The 19,551-nt window shown below is 39.2% G+C and overlaps 1 protein-coding gene across 3 annotated transcripts in view; it reads left to right on the top strand.

Moving 5' to 3' along the window:
* The window catches only part of ELMO1 (engulfment and cell motility 1), a 310,449-nt gene that overhangs the window by 156,844 nt on the left and 134,054 nt on the right, over positions 1-19,551 (top strand). For all 3 annotated transcript variants that reach the window (XM_082337795.1, XM_082337794.1, XM_082337796.1), the window contains one exon: positions 439-547. In XM_082337795.1, coding sequence (XP_082193921.1) covers positions 439-547 — 109 coding nt within the window. The remainder of the gene's footprint in view (positions 1-438; positions 548-19,551) is intronic.

The following is a 19,551-nucleotide window of genomic DNA, read 5'->3' as shown; positions in this document are numbered from 1 at the left end:
TTTTTTGGAGCCTGAATCTAAAATGCAATTTTAGTCCCACTTTTTTTTTTTTTTTTAATAGTTCCTTCTAGGTGTGTTCATGTCTATAAATCATTATCTCTAATTTCCTTTAACTGACAAATTTGAAATGAAATGATTTCTTTCTCTTTGACTTCTACTGCAGTTTCTCCAAGCCAGGGGTGGTGCAGAACAGCAAGAGTGCATAGGAATGGCAAAGCTTCCCACTTGGTCATGGAGCAGGACTGCTTCCGTGTTGCTGACTGCCTCAGACATAGGTCATTTAGCTGGGGAGAGGGCTAAGGTTTATAAAAACAGAGCCTCCACATACACTTTCCTAAATTCAGCCTGGTATATCTTGTAAATGTTGGATGTGGAGGACTGTACTTCAACTCCTGGGTTCTTCAAACTGATTATTTTCCATTTTGATTCCTCCTTCAGATTGTCCTGGAGAACAGCAGTCGAGAAGACAAGCATGAGTGCCCATTTGGCCGAAGTAGCATTGAGCTGACAAAGATGCTGTGCGAAATACTGAAAGTAGGAGAGCTACGTAAGTTGACCTGTTTGTTTGACCTCTAAGAACCATGGAGTGAATTCAGTGATACCTAAAGTCTATTTCAATGCAAGAATTTTCTTCCGAGAATAATTTCTCAGTATGGTTACATATTGTACACTGGCACAGACTGTGCCTATTTCTCTGTGCCTCTTACTAATTTGTGGACATACCAGGGATGAGGGTGGAGTAGGGAAACGGAATCTCTTTGAATCTCTTCTATATGAAACAAGGCAGTTACATCATTTCCAGAGGGGTCAGTTAATTTCCCATCGGATGATTTGGTGTAGTAGACTTCATGGTCTAACCGTTCTACGGGCTTGTCCATAGGTTGGTTTTATATGAGTATCATAGTCATTCTTTGTGGGATTGCTCATTGAAACTGACACATCCCGTTTTCTCTTAGATATCTAAAGCTCTATCTAAATACCAGATGATATATGTATCATTTACTCTTAAGTGTGATATGAAATATTGTATTTTAATACAGAGTAAACAAGCTGTCTTTGGCTTCGATTACAGTCCCTTGAAAAATTGTTAGATACTATCGAACAGAAGAGCATGTCTGTATCTTCATTAGTCTAGAGTGTTGGTGTTTATCAGTGTATATATAAACTTCAGTTACCCATCAATAATGTTTTGGATCCAGCTGCAGTCTGTTTTAGCAAGCACCACCACGAGCTTCATTTTCTTGTTGCACAAACAGAGGGCACAACTGAGATGCTTTGTTTCCTTCAGAGATGCTTTCTTCCTTTTGAATTTTTTCCTTAATAAAGATTTTTCTTTTACACCCAAGTCCACGAAATGTAATGAGAGAAGAGCATTGCAAAAGGCAGCAAGAAAGCCTGTAGGTATCATTGGTTCTTGTTCCTACCAGCTCTGCAACAGGTATCAAAAGCTCTGTTTTAAAAGTATGATTTGGCTGTTAATACATCTAAAGCTTTTAAATGCAGTGTCTTGAGAGAATTTATTGACCAAAGGAAAAAAAATCTATCATTGTGCAATGGGCCAGGATAAAATGTGTGCATTGCTTGCAGCTTCCAAATTGACGCTCAGTATTTGACAGGCCCAGATGAATGATATGATGTTTACTTTTGAATACCGTCCTAAGTAAACCAGAGTTATTAAGGAGCACATTCACTATGTCTATAAATAGTTTAGCAACTGTTTTAGATGTATGGTAATGTGTTGTGTAAGGTTCAGACCGTAGCAGGTATGTCTCCCTTAAAATAACCTTATTGCTGCAGCTGAGGTGTCTAAGGCCAGATCATGCATGATAGGTCTGTCTGAATTTTTCTGCTGGTAAATGTAGGAGGGACATAATATCTCAACAAAGCTGTAAGCCTATTTGAATTAAGTGCTAGAGATCAATTTTATTTTTACAAATGCACAGAAAAATATCAACAATCCAAAGTATGGCTTGGTACATGTTATTTTTGTTCATGTCCCATCACTCCATGGGACTTGCACTGCACTGCTAAGAAAGATGGTTGATCTAGAGGTTAGCCAGGTGTCTCAGACTTCTTCCTTGCTGTGTCATAAGAGGTCATTCAATATATAGACCTTTTTTGCCATAGGCGTGTTTGTTGTCCACATGCAGGGGGCTATTAGTATGGAGATGATTTGCCATGTGTGGTACTGTTTGTTCCAATTGCTTCTAATTTCTGCAGATAGCTCCTCTTATGTTGTAACTTTTTCATTATCTGATCTTTTAAAGTGGGGATTGTCAATAAAGTAAGAGGATTTGGGTTGGGGTCTCAGCTACCACATGAAGAAAATATGAAAGGAAAGCTTTTTTTGCTATCTTAGCTTTAGAAAGAAAATTGTCATTTTTGTTTTGGTTTTTGGGGGGATTTGGTGGGGCTTTTTTTGTTTGTTTTTTTTTTGTTTGTTTGTTTTGTTTTGTTTTGTTAGAGTAGTTCTATGGTTTGGAAGTGTGGGGTTAGAAAGAAAACTGAAAAATTCCTCAAGGATAGCTCTGGCTAAGGGACATGACCTTTTAATGTTCTGAAGCCACTTGCTTTGGTGTTATTAAAGCTGCAAGTCACTGGGATGCTAGGTGTGCTGGTTCGCAGCAGGCTCCTGTGGTGTTCTTTCATAGGTGTGTGACGTTGTGCAGAGAAGATATGATGCTGAGGAGTAGTGCACTTGTGCTTCTGTTGATAGAAACCAGCTGTAGCACGACTGACTTCTGTAAAGTCATGCTAATCTACACCCACAGAGCATCTGTCTCTGGATGCGGCAATAAGATTGCGTTGTAGCCTTATGTTCACAGGGGACAGAGCTAAGGTTACCTCTAAGTCATCTTGACAATTCACCTGTTCATCAGTATGTTTCCTTAATGGTTTTGTTTATGTGGAACTCTAGTTGTCATTTAAAAAGGCTGTAATAAAATACACCTTTAAAATAATGTACAGAAAGCAGATTTCTTGAAAATGGCTGGCACAGATGCGCATCTTAAATGGCCTGTGATCAGCCGTATATTTTGTTGAGAAGTGCAAACTAGAACTGACATCTTAGGAAAATGTACATTCAGGTTTATTTTTCACTTGAAAATAAATACTGTATTGCTGAATAGGATTGGACATCTTAAAAATCAGTAGTTACAGTTTAGGTCAAAGGTGTCCCTGGTAGTTCACATGTGTTAGGTTTTCAAACCTGTATTTAGGCTGCCAGTGTTTCTTTAGAAATTCAAAACTAGTCATTATTGTATTGGAACATAGAACTTTTTTCCTAACAGTTTCTGAATTGTATAATTTAAAAGCCACAATAAATTACCTTTTGCTCATGAAATATTCAGCAGTGGAAACTTTCTTAAAGTGCAGAGTAGATAAAAGCTGCTAGACTGTCCATTATTTATGAAGAGCACTTTAATGCTGATTATATTCCCCTTGCTCCACTGTATTAAATACCTTCAGGCAACAAGAAGACATTTTACCATTTCTTTTTGGTCCTTTCAAGCGTGCATTCATCCCAGCAAGGACTCACAAGAAAGTGTTAAAGGTATGCCACCTCTTCTGCTTTTGTATTTCCTCAAATCAAAGTACTGGACTTCTCTGACTTTTGTTCCAAAATGTTCATGACTTGGAAATTCATTTCTTCTTCAGCAAAGCTTTTAAGTGTGTGTTCAAATCTTGTGTAAGTAAAGAAAGCTCAGGTGCAAGCTGTGAGTTGAGCATATGGTAATTGCTTTACAGAGGTGGACTTGCAGATTAGAGGAGCTAAAACTTAAGGGAAAGGTTGGTGTAGTGTTTAAGTAACATGGAAGTTAGCGTGAAACATGTCCATAAGCCTCTTCAATGAAATCTCTGAATCAGGAAAGAGTGAGATATTTGACTATAAATCTTTTAATCTTGTGCTGCTGTTGCTGTTAAAAAGGCATTGAAGAGAATGGCTTTACTGAGTACTTGCCAAGGCAATCATCTTGGCAAGCACTATGGTAATTCTGATTTCTCCAGTAATAGCTTCCTTTGTATATCTTGGCTAATGAGATAATTTGCTTCTTGCCCTCTGTGTCTTGGAGCTGACATCAGACAGTAACACTTACCCCATTCATCAGTCCTCCTTCTCCAGTCAGGTGAGGCACTCTGACACTCCACATCCCTGGTACACTGACAGCTTTACGAAGAACAGAAAAGGTCAGGCCATTCATATTTCCTCCTTAGCAGCTATGAAAGCTAAGGTAACCTCCATCTTCCCTCTTCTTCCTTCAAGTTTCAGTGCATGACATATATGCTCAGGGGAGAAGGAATACCCATGTAACAGAGTCCTGGCTTTGCTGGCAGGCAGTAACATTGCAGATAAATATAAAAATTAAAGACAAGATCTGAAAGACCTTCCAGAACTGGAATTGGTAAATTTAATGGGAAATTTGGAGTTCATTAAAACCTATTATTTGTTGTAAGAAAGAATTTGAGCCTAGCAGTTTGTATAAGTAGTCCTAATCCTCTCTGATCTCTGCCTGCAACGTACCTCTGCTCAGCATGTGACTCTGTTCCTGCCCTCAAAACCCCTTCAAACTCTCATTCCTGGTGGGAAGCGGTACTTCACTGTGTTACCTGATTTATGCAGAACTGGTACAGCTTTCCAGGCTTGTTGCCTTATTTCCATAGAGGTTCAACTGAAATTGTTTTGTGTTGAAGCTGGTGAGGAGGCCCGTAGCTGATAGATGAACGATAAATTAGTGCTGTGTGCACTGAGGAAAGGCAGTACTGCCACCAGAGCTGCAGCCTAAAGATGCTCATAAGCCAATATTGTTGCATGCCTGAAGTTACTTTATAATTACAGCATGTCAGACTTCGAGTATTTTTCAGTGTATTTTTGAGCAGGACACAGATGTTGAACTGCCAATGTTCCCATTTGATTGTTTTGATGGGTGGTGTTTAGGGGCCTTTGCAAAAATCTGCATTCAAGCTTTATGACAGACCACAGGGGTATATGCCACATGCCAAGCATATGTATTGTCCTAAAGCTTCTGTTGGATAAACAACTTCTTCACTGGGTTGTCTTGCTTTTCTATTGTGGGGAATGTAATTGTCATGGGGTTTTGTTAATTTGATCGATCTATCGGATTTTTTTTCCTTGAAAGAGAAGATCTAAATGCTAATGTATTATAATGCCCTTGATGCTGTTTGTACATGTTTGTGCTATAGATTTCTCATCACAATTATTGCCCAGGTTGCAGAATTTAAGTGGTGTAGAAATTCTTTCGTTATTGTCCTTTTATCAAATAGAACGTGCTGGGCATTAGAAGGTATACAGTGATATTCATGGTTGTACCTGCTGAGATGATGGTAATCAAATCTCATGCTTCAAGGAGTAAGCTGATTGCTGCAAGGGTCAGGAAGCCCTTTTTTGTCTTTGCACAGTTTTTCCCCTGCATTGCACAATCCATAGTGCGCGGTGTAGTTTGTTTCTGTTGGTCTTTCCCTGAAAGCATATTGGTCACTGCAGGATCAGCATTCTAGACCTGAGGGCTCACCTGGTTTGATTTTCTTTTTGCTACAGCAAATCCAACATTTTTATAGCTGAATGTCATATTTTAAATTTTTTCCCCTTGCTTGAAAGCTAATTGCCTTTTCCACCCTCCTCTTCCTCCTCCTCTTAAATTTAAATAGAATAAAGCATCAGAAATAGTAAATAAAATTAGATAAGGGAATTTTTAGTGTTCTCGCACTTCTTGCAATTTAATTTTCTGGAGACAGAAACATGTTACGAGTCAGGAGATGTTTGTTAGGAAGTTGAAAAACTTTTCTAGCCAAAAAGGTATTTAGTGAAAGGTAGCAATTTTCTGTTTCATCTTGAACTTTTATCTTATCTTTAGACTATGATAAAGTAATTAAACAGAAATTCTAGCCTCCTTTGTCTTCGTTTTTTACTGTATTCATTCTTACATGTCCACCTTTATATCATCTTGCGCAGGCCATCACACCAGATAACTCCCAGTCACAGCAAAAATTAAGCAGATCTTGAGTGAAGCCTAGAAGATAAAGAACATTTGAAAACAATTCCAGTACTAGTGAAGGGGGAAAAAATACCTAAATTAATCCATATTGATCTTAAGTTTTAAGGGTTCCTTTGGAAACATTACTAGCAAATTAGCCATTCCTGACTATAAGGACATTAAATATGCTTGTCCTTCTTGATGCTAAGCTAACAAGTTGCTGAGCAGTCTGGATTGTACTTTTGTTTTGTATCATAGCAGAATCTTACTAGTAGACCTCTATTCCTGTTTGCTGGTACAGTCCCTCAGGAGAGACAGAATGAAAGTTTCTTTTTCTAGGGAGATACTAATTTCTTTGCAATTAACCTCTTCTTGCTCTAAAAAGTCTCAGTCTCTTCATGCTTATGGTAAACTGTGAAGTCTCTACAAAATATCTACTGTAATCTATGAGAATATGAGCAACATAGTTGGAGACACCTTTTGGGCAAGATGTTCCATTTTTACCTCTGAGTGACAGTGAGACAGATTTTGGAACGTTACTTTCTACCCGTGGTACTGTTGGCTTCAAAGTTGGTCAGTCTTGGCTTCTGGGTCACTTAGCTAGCCACCCTGCTCACTCCAGTATCTTGTGTTTTCTCCTATCATCTACAGCCATACGTCTGCTCTTTGGAGCAGGGGTTGTAACTTGTTTTGTACGTGCAAAGTGCTTAACCTTATTGTGTCCTGGGTGCAGGATTCTTTAGCCTCTTTAAAATTACATTTACTCAATTTTCAATATTATTAATAATAATAAAAAGCATGTGTGTTGGAACTCAAAAAAACACAGGCAAGACAGAGGTGTGGATGTAAGGGATTTTTTTTAGAAATTGATTAATGTATCCAAAAGACAGCAAAGAGGTAACTTGAAGTGTGAAGAGCTCTTTCATCTGGTAATGAAAGGGATAGCAAGAATCAAGACCTGGAAGTTAAAGCCTGATAAATTCAAACTGGGAGTAAGGTATAGGCATTAGCTGTGAGGATACTGAACTAAGGAACTAGCAGAACAGAAAGCTGAAGAATAATGAGAGGAGAAGAAAAAAAAAAAAAAATCTTGATGTTGATTTCCTGTGATTACTGGAAGCTATAGCTTTGGCAGACTTCATAGCATGGTAGAATAACAGCTGTAACTTGTTTTAATGTGGTTACTGGAACCCAATTCTAGGATTTTTTTTTTTTTTTTTTTTAATAGGCTATAACGGACGATGTAGTAACTTAAAAGTCTGGGCAGATGTGACAGCAAACAAGAAATATTAAAATATTTTGGGTTATTGCCACAGGAATAAATTGCCATAGGTTAAAATATTTTTGGATTATTGCCATAGGAGAAAATATGGATAAAATAAAATCTTCAAAATATCTCCCATTTTGAAAACTCTGCATCTCTTCTGAGCTTGGAGAACTTTGTTAGCTGCTCATTCTGTGTGTTCAACAGCACTTCTTTGTTTCCCGAGAAGACAGAAGTGAACACTGTAAAAAATACAACAAGCTTCCCTCTTGCATTGTCAGGCACTGGAACAGGCTGCCCAGTGAGGTGGCTGAGTCTCCATCCCTGGAGGTATTTAAAAGACGGGTAGATGTGGCACTTAGGGACATGGTTTAGTGGTGGACTTGGTAGTCTTAGGTTGATGGTTGGACTTGATGATGTTAAAGTTTTTTTCCAACCTAAATGATTCTGATTCTAATGGTGTCTGCCTTGAAGAAGAAAACAATAGGCAAAATCTTACAATAAAATGCAGGCTTTTAAAGTTCACTTGCAAACTTGCAGAAAGAAGGAGCTTCAGACAGTTGAGATGTAGCCAAATGTTTGTTGCTTATCTGGAACAATTTCTGCACATTTTAAGGGTTGGTCATTGTTCAGGGACAGTTTAATGCTGAGCAGATTGAAATTAAGAATAAAATCATCTTGGAGTCCATTCTGGACTTTCTTATTTCACTTTGTGTTAATATTTTATAAATACGGATTTATTAAAAGTGGCCAAAGTCTCTTGCATTTTGCAGCAATCTGTGCTTCAAATCTAAAGTAAGCTCTCGCGGTTTCACAGCACTGCTGTGCAGTAGACTGGAAATTTTGCAGCTGCTCCTTTTAAAAAGGGCATGAAGTTGCTTAATGAATTGTACACAGAATCGAACAATGTCTAACAGCCCAATGTTGTTTTAATGACAGCTTTCGGTATATTTTAATGTTGCTTTGTATATTCCAGAAATGTTTGTGTTGGCCAAGCTAAAGGATTTTCAGGGTGGAAGTGAGATGTGTTGCAGGTGAAGAGGTGCACTTGAGGTTTTGGCATCTGGAAAAGGCAGAATGATTTGGGGTTTGAGGACAATTGCATTGGCAGGATGTCTGCTGACATGAGAACAGCATTAACTGCTAATTCCCATAGTTCCCAAGACAAGGCGGTACTTGCAAAGGCTAGAAAATGCACAGTATTCTGGGAAACACACGAAGCCTTGCAAAGAATACCCCCTTCCTTGAGCGGCTGAATATCCTTGTAACAACCCCCTGCTGAATTGGCTCCGAGTTGGAGAATGTACCACTAATTGTCCCAGGTTGTCCCTGCACGTGAAGCTTCATGGATGCTTGAAAGGCACTGAAGGCACTTCTGGATTGCTATTGACTGTGTAGTCGGGTCTTCTGTCAGAAAGCTTTACTCTTCTTAGACTTTTGAACTTTGTTTATTCTAAGTAAAAGAGATATCTTTTTAAAATTTGAATTGATGAGGGGAGCTTCTGAGCTTTGAAAGTATTTAAAATTCAAATTGCCAGGCTTCTGAGAGAGAAGATCAGGCAGAATGCCCTGACGCGGTACTAACCAGGGGTAAGGCAGGCACCGAGTACAGCATTTATCTGAAGCTTTTCTCTGGTTAAGACATGCTGCTTCTCCAGCCATTGTAAACACACTGTTTGTGTTTATTCAGGAGGCCACGAGGGTTCCTTCTGTTGCTTGGTGGACCAAACAGATGAATACAGATGTTCTAGGAAAAAACACCAAAGCAAGGAATACTTAACAATTATAACATAACAATAACAATTGTTATGTAACAATTATAACAAACAATAACAATTATATCATATAATTGTACTTTTGGCACCACCTGGTTCTGTGGAAAGCAACTTTAAACTGACTGATTATATACCCGCTCGAAACTGTGGGAAAACTGTTTTCATGGAGGGGTTATACTTGGCCATTGATCATTCCTAATCAATTAAAAGGGGCATGTCTTTGATTTATTTTTTGCAAGAGTGTTTTCTCACAGAGTTGATCAAAACAACAATGAAAACAGAGTAATGAGAGCTTGAGATCTTAATATATTTTCTTTAAATTATTTGTCATTCACTAGCTGCATTTAATTGTAAAACATGAACAAACTGCCCTTAATGTACTTTGTTGTAAATCTTTACCAGTCAAGCTCTTGTCTTTGCAAGTAAAAATAACAGTAATGGTGAGTAACCTGAAAGACTGGAGCTGCACTGTGAAGGTGACACAGATTTTCAGCATTGGGTTACTGATGTTATGTACATGTTAAAATACCATCCGTCACTTTCATTTCCGTTGAAATGCTTGCTAATGAAAAGCTGAAGAAAATTAGCTTCTAACAATTAAACTTCACTTGCCCTTCTTGAAGAAGCGTAGATTAGCTGGAACTGTGACAGGAGAAAGCTATAGACCCTCAGGCCTTTTACAGACCTTAGAGATGTTCACATTTAGCAAGAGCTTTTAATAGTGCTGGCTAAGTAAAATAAAAACAGGAGTCTGCAGAGTTATATTTTGCTCTGTTCTGTGAAGAAGGATTCAAAAAGTGAGTACAGCCACTCTGGAAACTGCCCTTTCAGCTTTACTTCTTTACTTCGCATGTGGCATTCTCTATTCCTGGATTAGCAGAAACGTTGCATAAATGTTTAAATGTCGTGAATACATTTTCATGGTGTATTTCTTTATATGTGACAAGGAACTGAATTTCTTGTTTCATAACATTTCTGGTCTCTTTGTGCTGAAGTTTTGCCATGGCTATCTTTTGTGAATTGAAAAATAACTTCAGTGTAATTTTTAAATACAAAGCTTTAATACCTGCGAATAAGAGAGAGGGAAGGGGATTCTTAATTTTGGGAGAGGAATTCCAAATAGCCTGGAGAATTGGCTTATGGCATTAAAACAACAGTAAGTGTGACGTAGTGTCATGGGGTGGAGCAAGGAGGTGAAATTGTGACCTCCTAGAAAACTTTACATTAGGATCTGGCATCCCTCCTGTGGGGCATTGGGACTGTAAGCGTGGGCGCACCTGGGCAGTTTTTTAGCTAGCATAGCTAGACTTTCCATTTTGTTACTTCATGAGAGTTTTGAAAGAAAACAGCCCTAGTTCTTTTTGGGGGACTACAATTCTTCTCACGCTTCTTTTGCTCAGTGTGTCAGGACGTCCATATGCGCCTCTCAGGGCACCTCTCAGAAATAGCAGTGTCTCCTGTATTTTCTGCTCACCAGTTTTTGAACAAATTAGAGCTGCACTCTTTGTACGCACTAGTTGTGTGCGTATATATGCTGATAAGTCATTAGGGGAATATAATTATATGCTGCCTACTCCAGGAGCCTGTCACAGTAGGCAGTTTATTAATAGGGAGACACGCATGTGTGCACCCATACAGACTCTTGGTCTTTGACTTTGAAGCCAAGTCATCATAGGAATTTAGGCTCCCATAATTTTTTATTTCATGTATTGGGGATATCGGAACAAAATGGAGCTCTCTGCGAAGAGTTATTAGATATGTAAACGCTTTCTGACAGGAGAGTTGTTAGCTGCCCCTAAACACCTTTTAATGCACTGTGCCCCTTTGGCATGGAGAGCCGTGACTCTGTTCTGGATCTTTCCAAGTTGTTTTTGAAGGAAAAATTCATGGCTCAAGTTAGAGAGACCTTTTTTTTTCCCCCCTTCAGTCTTGTTCATTACTGACGTTTGTACAGACTTTATTCTTTTTCTTGCAGTTTCAAATGCTGTGTATTAACAGACCTCTGGCCTCCAGCAGTTCTAGGTTCCTACTCTTTCAGGATCAAACTATCTGCTTGTTTTTCCCAGGCCTTTGTGTTTTATATGTGCACAGCTTGCTAAATTACTTACTAATAATCCCCCGACTGGCTGGTGGCTCTATTTTCTTCCCTAATTACCACTACAGAGCATCAGTTTAATTATTCTATCGAGCCTCTAAGAAAGGACTTAAAACATCCATCAGCTCTATCCAGATTTGTTGTCTCTTCACATCAAAGACCCTCTTGATGACAGACACTTAAAAAACCATAGCATAATAATGTTAGCTCTAGGCATGTATGAAGTGACTGATAAGGAGCTAAGGAAAGTGTTGGACTCCTTGTTCATCTGAAGTAGGTTATCGAGACACAGAAAATAATTGGTTGTGTACATATGAGTGTGAAGGAGCTTGTTGGTGTGACACTGACTTTCTTAAGCTTTTTGCAATAAGTTTTCTTCTGGTGGATAATAAGTCCTTTGGTTGTTTGGTTGCTCTTTGGGTATATTTCATTTATAAGTTTATAGCCTCTCAGCATGAAATATAGTTGGTATTTGCATAGTAAAATTCTAAGGCAAGATCTCTGATAGTTTGTTCTTTGGGCCTCTCCAAGCACTCCATGAGAATTAAGCACCAAACTTACCAAAACAGAAAGCAAAGGTAATTGCCTTATAACCATACATTTCACTTGTGTTCGTCCTGCCATTGAGAATATTTTTTGTCCTTCATGAGTTCAGCCATCCATAGTTTTCGGTGTCTGGTGCAGAACACAATTTATTCATCCTCATCAGTGATGGGACATTGTTTAGCTGAACCAAACAGGACTGAACACAACAGAATTCAGCATAGGTTTATCGCAGGGTGGAGCAGAGCTCGCAGGACCAAGTTATAGGCTCTCATTTTCCAAGTTGTAGGCTGCACAGTATCTCGGTGAACAGCTCAGTTACTATTCATCTGGGGGTTTTAGAGTAGATGGCAAACCTCACCTCAGATGTTTCAGGGTGTATACCTAAGCAGGAGAAGCTACCTTAAGTTTTAAATAGTCAAAAAATTGGCTGAGCCGTAACAGAGGAGTGCTACTGCTACGTGTGTTTTGCTACAGGCAGAGACTGCTATCAAAATAGATGAAACCATTCTGGAAGAGGGAAAAATTATCAGAGCCAGTGCCAATGAAAAGAAGCCGTGAGGATGTGAATGGTTTTCCACAGAAAAAAGGGTTGAGTGTGTCTGTCTAGGCCCTAAATTTAGGCTGCAATTAGTTTTAATTTAGTCTTTTGATTTTTATGCTTCGTAATAGAAAAAGTTCTTATGATTCTTGACTTTAAAAAACAAAAACAAAAGGAAAAAAACCCCAACAAACCTCCCCCCCAAATGTTCTTTTATAAAACATAAAGGCTTGGGATTTCAGAGGCGACAGCACTGCAGGTATCGAAAAAGATGAGCTTTGTGTGGAGCCATGGTGCAACTTGACCATTACCGTGAAATATAGTGCATTTTTTGTTCTAAAAAGACGTCAAACTTTAAGGACAGTGTAGCTCTCAGCTTTTTAGTTTTATTGCCAGCTTTTCCTGTTTTTTCAGCTATATTTTGCGAGAGGCTTGTGACCAGACTGGAGCAATTCCTGCAGTGACCAGCTGCAGGCGCTGCTAGAACTCGTGGCCCTGGTACCAGCCTGAGGGCTTAGCTGGTGGTAGTCTTTGCCTAAATTAACTCCCTAGTGCCCAGTGTACTTCCAGTCTGGAAAGTTCACTGCCTTTTCATACAGTAATCCATGATCAGGATTGTCATAAGCCTGTGATTTGGAAGCACTAGAGGATCACTGATCTACAGTAGTGTTTTGTTGATGTGCTGTATTTAAAGGCATTAAAAGTCTGGAGGATTATTTGTGAGGTATTCTTGAGCTTTACAGGCAGATGTTTGGAAGTGTGTCCTGGAATTCGTCTCTTCCTTCAGCTTTCAACGGTGGAGCCATCAGCCACCCCTTCCGTTCCCTTCCCCTTCTGTATAGTGATGGGTAGTTCTAATGATTATTTCCTTGCATTTGAAAATTATACATTTTGGATTTTGTGAACACCTAGCACATCTACAGAATTTGTAGTTCAGCTGGTCTAGAACTCAACCTGTTGTAGCTCTGGCTGTGCTTTACTTGTGTGATGACGAGGTTCCATTTGATTATTTTTTTTTGCTGTTTTTAAATAACACATCATCATGTTTTAGGAACATTTGAGTTGAGTTTTCAATCTTTTTCCTAATATTTGCATATTAATAAGTCATTGAAAAACATTATGTAAATTTTATATCATGGTGAATATATTATCAAATCAAATGGCCTTTAAGGGTAATTGTAGAAAGCTACTATCAGCTAGGGAGATGAAATTTGACTGTATTTAACTTTTCTCTTTTCCCATACAAAGACTTGGAATTGATATAGGCATTTCAGAAATACTACTAAAATGTTGGAGGGGAGATATACGTTGTTGCACTTTTTGGAGGTTGGGTTTGGCAGTTTTGTTTGTTTGTTTGTTTTCCCAGGAAATTATTTATTTTCTGTGAAGTCACAGTTGGATTTTTAAAAATATTTTGCCTTAAAGGTCTGTTTTGTTTGCTCAAGTTGAGGACATAAAGCTGTCCCAATCTCTGCATCTGCAACTTCAAAAATTTTTTCTAAGTAAAAAGTGTTCTCTTTACCAGGCAATTGAGAGCAAGGGGAAGAGGTAGTCTCCATTTTAAAATTAGGAATGGACATCCTAAGACTGACTTAAAAATCACAAGATCTCTCTTATTTGACCCGTTTTGCCATCTCTTTTTTTGAGATGGCTTTCTCTGCATCTATCAGTGAGCTTAGAAATAAACAGTAGAAGTACAATTCTTTTCATCTCAGTAAATGGAGTTTCAAGATGACACCAGATATGGTGTGATATGAGAAAAACTCCATTTGTTGAAACTTCTGGATTAGGTAGATGGAGCACTAGGTAATGATGGATGTGTTAGGCTGAAATTTTCAGGGACCTTCATGAGAGGATTTAAAATCTCATTGAATTTATATCCTTTAAACTTCCCAGTTAGCTGCAGTAGCAGCATCATCATGCATTACTTAGCTTTGAAAAAGCTGAGCTGACCCTCAGATGGACAAGTTTACGCATCATCTCAGCACACTGGAAGAGCTATTTCTGTCCCTGCTCACTGACAATGAACAAATAACCGAGCATTTCCATCATCAGCAGTTCCTTTCCTCCTCTTTTCCACCCCCAGATTCCAGGGGTGGGTGGTGACAGCTTGAAGTGATTAAATATATTTTCAGATACCTATTCATTTTGAAAATTAAAAAAAAAAAATAATAAAGTGTTTTTCCTTGTCACTGCTAAATTATGAATTTTTAAATGTTTTTGTAGATGCTTTGGTAAAGCTGCCACAATTATTTTCTTCTATTGTTCATTCCAGTTTAAAAGTTCCTCTGCACTGTGTGTGTGTTCCTTTTGTTTTCCCATTAAATTAACTTCTGCAAAATCCAATATTACTGTACAAGTATTAATGGAAAGCAAATCTTCACATGCATGGACAGTCACACCACAAGTGGTGCATTTTACTGGGGATTGGATTTCACTTAGTACAGCAGGGGACAATATTCCCAAAATTCCTTGCCGGAGCATTGGCGTAGAGGCAATTGTAAAGGCTGGAGAAAGGGTCTGATGTCACCCTCCGCGGTAGGGAATGCACAGTACACGTACATACGCAAAACATCCCATTGCATAACAGCTACTTTACTCGGATACTAATTCTCACTTCCCTATGAAATTCAAAGTTGCAATAAACTTCCCCGGGATTTTTTCCTGATTTATAAAACTCATGTTTATCCATTCACAAAAGAGATGCAGTGTCACACGATTTGCATAAGGAATTGAATTTGAGTGTACGTGTCTTGAAGTATTTATGATCCCAACATGGTTAAGCAAAACCTATGTATTATTTTTTAAGAACAAGAGAAAGGAAAATCTCAATAAAAATAAAGTGCATCTTGTTCCTCATGAGAAGGCAGAAAAAAATCACTGCGCCAGCTCATTCTCGGTAGGCTAAGCTGCCCCAGTGGAGGAAACCTTTACGTTTGGTATGGTGAGTTCATCTACCCTGGTTGTACCACGGTATAAGAGGATGGTGGTCAGAGTCTGTTTCGACCTGCTTTGTGCCCAAATGCTCTTGACCTTCTCCCCCAGCTGAGACAGCTTTTTACAGATATGCCTATAATAATAACAGGTTTTGTAGCTACATAAAAAGTTTGTATCTTAAATCTATCAACTTGCACAACTTGCTGTAGATGGTGAACAGCTGTGTGAAGATTTGCTGCCCTGTGTGTTCTTCCAGTATCAGTTTCACAGGAAAGACCACAGGTTAGCAAACAGGTTAAAAGCTAGGTAATTAATCTACTTCTCTTCTAGCTGAACTAGCGATTAAGCAAAGATGATATATGCAGTGAGATTTAAACCACAGATGCTACCTGAGAAAAGGTATGTTCCCAATAAATTTTTGAAGATTTGTCTTTGTGCTTAACTGAGATGTGATCCCAGCTCCTTTCCAAGCTTTCCATACAAGTCTAGCTTCTCTATTATCACCCTTTAAGTCTGATTCACAGAATACTGCTTTTCTGTAGCAATTAATGATTATATACCTGTCAGGAGCTCCAAAATGCATCAGAAGTTAGAAGAGGAGGCCAGAACTGCATCCCACTGACAGTTTCAGGGAACCCTATGACTTATCATGTCTGGTATAGTTATTCTTTTAAAAAAACAAAAATAAAAATTCCTCCTGGTATAGCTGTATTGGGAAAAAATCAGCATGTAGAGCAAGCCTGTTTTATTTCCTTTTTATCAAGCATTCATTTTGAAGGGTAGGCTTCTGTAAGTCATCTCATTAGTGGGAGCCCATCTGCTCACAGACTACCTTGGAAGGAATAACTTGTGTGTGTTGTGTGTATGCATGCATAAACAAAGGTTTCCAGTTCTAGTCAGTGTTGATTCCCATTAGGCTTCAGGTAGGAGAAGAAAGATTAATGATTCGGGAAAAAGTCGCACGCGCTTGAAAACCTGTCTGGAACGGTCTAACTCCTCTCCCTCAAATAACAGCCATATATGAATAATGAGAAATTTGCTCATTTAAGCTATGGTAATGATGGTTCTTATTGATCACACCTGGGCCCTGATGTGAAGCAAAGCAAGATTTGTTTGTCATGTGCTTATGTATCAGACTTTTTCATCCTATTTTCAAGTTGTGCCCTGCTTAGTATGGAGTGAAACCCTCCGTACAGAGTGTTTCAAAGAAATATTTGTTCTGGTATCTTGAGTCTTGCAGTATTTTCATCTAGACAAGCCATGTTACAGGACCTCTTGTGGCAGTGTGCGTTTTATTGCAATGGAAAGATCCGTCTGAGATCTGAGGGAGGAGGTGTTCATCTCTCACTCCTCGCACTGCTGTCTGAGAAATGAAGAGAATCATACAGCAAGAGGACTGCTGTTTTCTGACTTCTGTTTTATTACTTAGACGTTTCGAAGCTGATGTGAGTTATGATTTGAGAATTCCCAGGAGCAAGACTGCAGCTTTTTCCCCTTTACCACCTGCGTTTCTCAAGTGCCACAGGCTTTTAATACAGCCCTATCGGAAATCTCAGGAGTGCCATTCACTCAGAACAGATTGATGGTGTTTTGAATCTTGTGGTCTTAAGAATGTATATCCAGTCTTATTTTGGTGTGTGTATAAAAAGCTGATTGTGTTTTTAAGATGTAGAAGAATCTATTTAGTGACAAACCTTTAATGCTGATGAACAGCCTACTCGCATTTCTCGCAGATGTGTTATCTTTTTATTAAAACCTCTTTGATCTGTCATACGTTAAACCTTGAATTCCTAAGGTCAGATCAAGGATATGTTCATTGATATTACTGTGTTGTGAAGAGAAAGAAAAAAAGTATGGCATATATGGGACCTACTTCTACAAAAAATGTACATCTCTTCTCTGTCTCGTTTGTGTCAGAAATGATAATGATGGCTGTCAGTCCTGTTCTAGCTGATACACGTTCGTATTGTGTAATCGTGTTTCCAGCAGCTCTGCAGTGGGTTACAGTAGGCTTTCTTGAGAAGATTTCATCTGCAGTCGCATGTGCTGAAAGCTATATTTATTTTTTTAAATGAAAGCTTAAAAGTTACGTACACTAGGGGATGCCTTTTAAGTGTGGTAGACACGGATACCTCACAGCAGAACCAGCTAGGAATTAGGCAGTGGCTGAGGCTTTTTCCAGCAGTGACTGGTAGCTTTGAATGCTTCAGTTCTGGAGTGCTTTGAGCCCAAAGTCTATGGGGCTCAATTTTCAGAGTGCTGAATCACCTTGTCAGAAAACAAGGCCTTTGCTACTCTTTACCACCCAGGTAGAAGCCCCAGCTATTAGCTTTTGAAAGCCAAGATCAATGCACTCGGTAGAGATTTTTCTGCTTTTGAGAAATTGACAGTCTCTTTGAAATACATTAGGATTGAGTGCAGGTTTTTTTCACCTAGGAAAAATGTAACACTGGCAGTATTAAATATGATGAAGTCATTACTTCTGGAGGTGAAATATCACTGTTGTACCAAATTGAAATCTTTGTGCTGAGGCATCACTTTCAAGGAAAGTGCACGAGCCTGTCAGTATCTCATTTCATCCTGACTAGGGGGGAATGCGGACAGGAATATCCCAAGTACCTGTATGAGCGCTGTGTTACAAGGAAGACTGATTACAGGGAGAACAGAAACAGAAGGGGAGTGTTAGGTATATGATGTAACAATACAAAGAAGTCAGTTTTCCATTAAATTTTGAGGTTTTTTGTCTTTCCTTCTGTCTCCTGCTTTTAAAGTCATCCTGTTTCACAGTGTGAATTGGTCAGTTGGCTTTGAGATAATGGATTTCTGGCAAGCCAGTTTAGCTTTTGTGTTGAATGAAAATGATTTCAAGTAGGTGGATGCGTGTGGCCAGAAAAGGAAAGAACTGATGGATTTTGTGATGGTAGGAGCAGAAATCAGATTGACCTGTGCTACTCAGAAGAACAGAGATGAGCAGGTGGGACAGTGGCACAGCTGGATCGGTAACCAATGCAAATGTGGCTAAGATGGTAAAGGGGAAGAGCTATTTTGTGTGAAAATGGGTTGAGTCTTCCTAATATTGAATGTTTGTAGGCTCGTGCTGATTTATTAAATGATGCAGATTTGCCAGCTTGAGCTCACAAATTCTATTCCACTACTGAAATTTAATTTTTCGGTGCATGACTTCTAATTGGCAGGTTTATAGCCTGCCTGGAATTGGCACTCAGCGGCAGGAGCCAGATGTTGCTGAGGCAGGTGTTGCAAAAGATTCTTTAAATTAAATCTTGGTGGTTGGGGGCCTGCTTCTAGTCCAGCTTTCACTGAATTGAGGCACATTTATGAGAAGTGCAATGAAAGTTATGGTTGCCTAAATGTTCTTGTAATAAGTCCTATCATTTCCACCTTTTTGGAAGCCTTTAATGTTTGATATGAAATCTTTCAGGTTATTAATCAATGGGGGTTTTTGTCTTTTTTTCTTAGGGCTTTTAAGTAAGACATACCTTAACGCCATCTAACCCAGTTACTCCGGAGTAACTCAGGGCCAGGGCAGTAACTCTCCCAGTGTCCTATGAACTGTTAGTGCTAAGGGAGATAAGCCAGGTGTGGGTACAAAGCTGGCTAGGGTCATTTAAACAAAGCTTAGCGGCCCCTGGAGAGTATTGATGTTGTCATCGTAAATGCTTGAGACGGGAGTTGTACATGTTACAGAATGGTGTCAGCGTGTGCCATCTGGTTCCTGGGCTGCAGAAGGCTCTATTTCATGTTACATATGGATTGATGGCACAGAGTTGCTGTCCCAAACAACTGGAGCCCATGTCTTTCAGCTCCCTTGTCAGTGGCTCTTTGAAGTGACCAATGATGTTTCTTCACAGCTGGTGTTTTTGTGGAGGATATCTATATTGATTGAATATATTCAAGGTTTTCATTTACTTCCCAGTTAAAATCTGGATGATTTTGTGTGTGAAATTTTCTACTCTCATCCAATTCTTTTGCTTAGGATGGATAAATCAAGTTACCATAAGCAGGACTGTATTGAGATAAATCAGTATAATACTGGTCATTGTGTCGTGGTTTAACCCCAGCCGGCAACTAAGCACCACACAGCCGCTCACCCACTCATCCCTGGTGGGATGGGGGAGAGAATTGGAAGGGTAACAGTGAGAAGACTCGTGGGTTGAGATAAAGACAGTTTAATAGCTAAAGCAAAAGCCGCGCACGCAAGCAAAGCAAACCAAGGAATCCAGTCACTACTTCCCATCGGCAGGCAGGTGTTCAGCCATCCCCAGGAAAGCAGGGCTCCATCACGCGTAACGGTGACTTGGGAAGACAAACACCATCACTCTGAACGTCGCCCCCTTCCTTCTTCTTCCCCAGCTTTATATGCTGAGCATGACATCATGTGGTAT

Source organism: Platalea leucorodia (genome assembly GCF_965183815.1).
Source record: "Platalea leucorodia genome assembly, chromosome: 1".
Lineage (NCBI taxonomy): Eukaryota > Metazoa > Chordata > Aves > Pelecaniformes > Threskiornithidae > Platalea > Platalea leucorodia.
The sequence above is the reverse complement of the archived record's forward strand: the minus strand, read 5'-3'. Positions and strand labels throughout refer to the sequence as shown.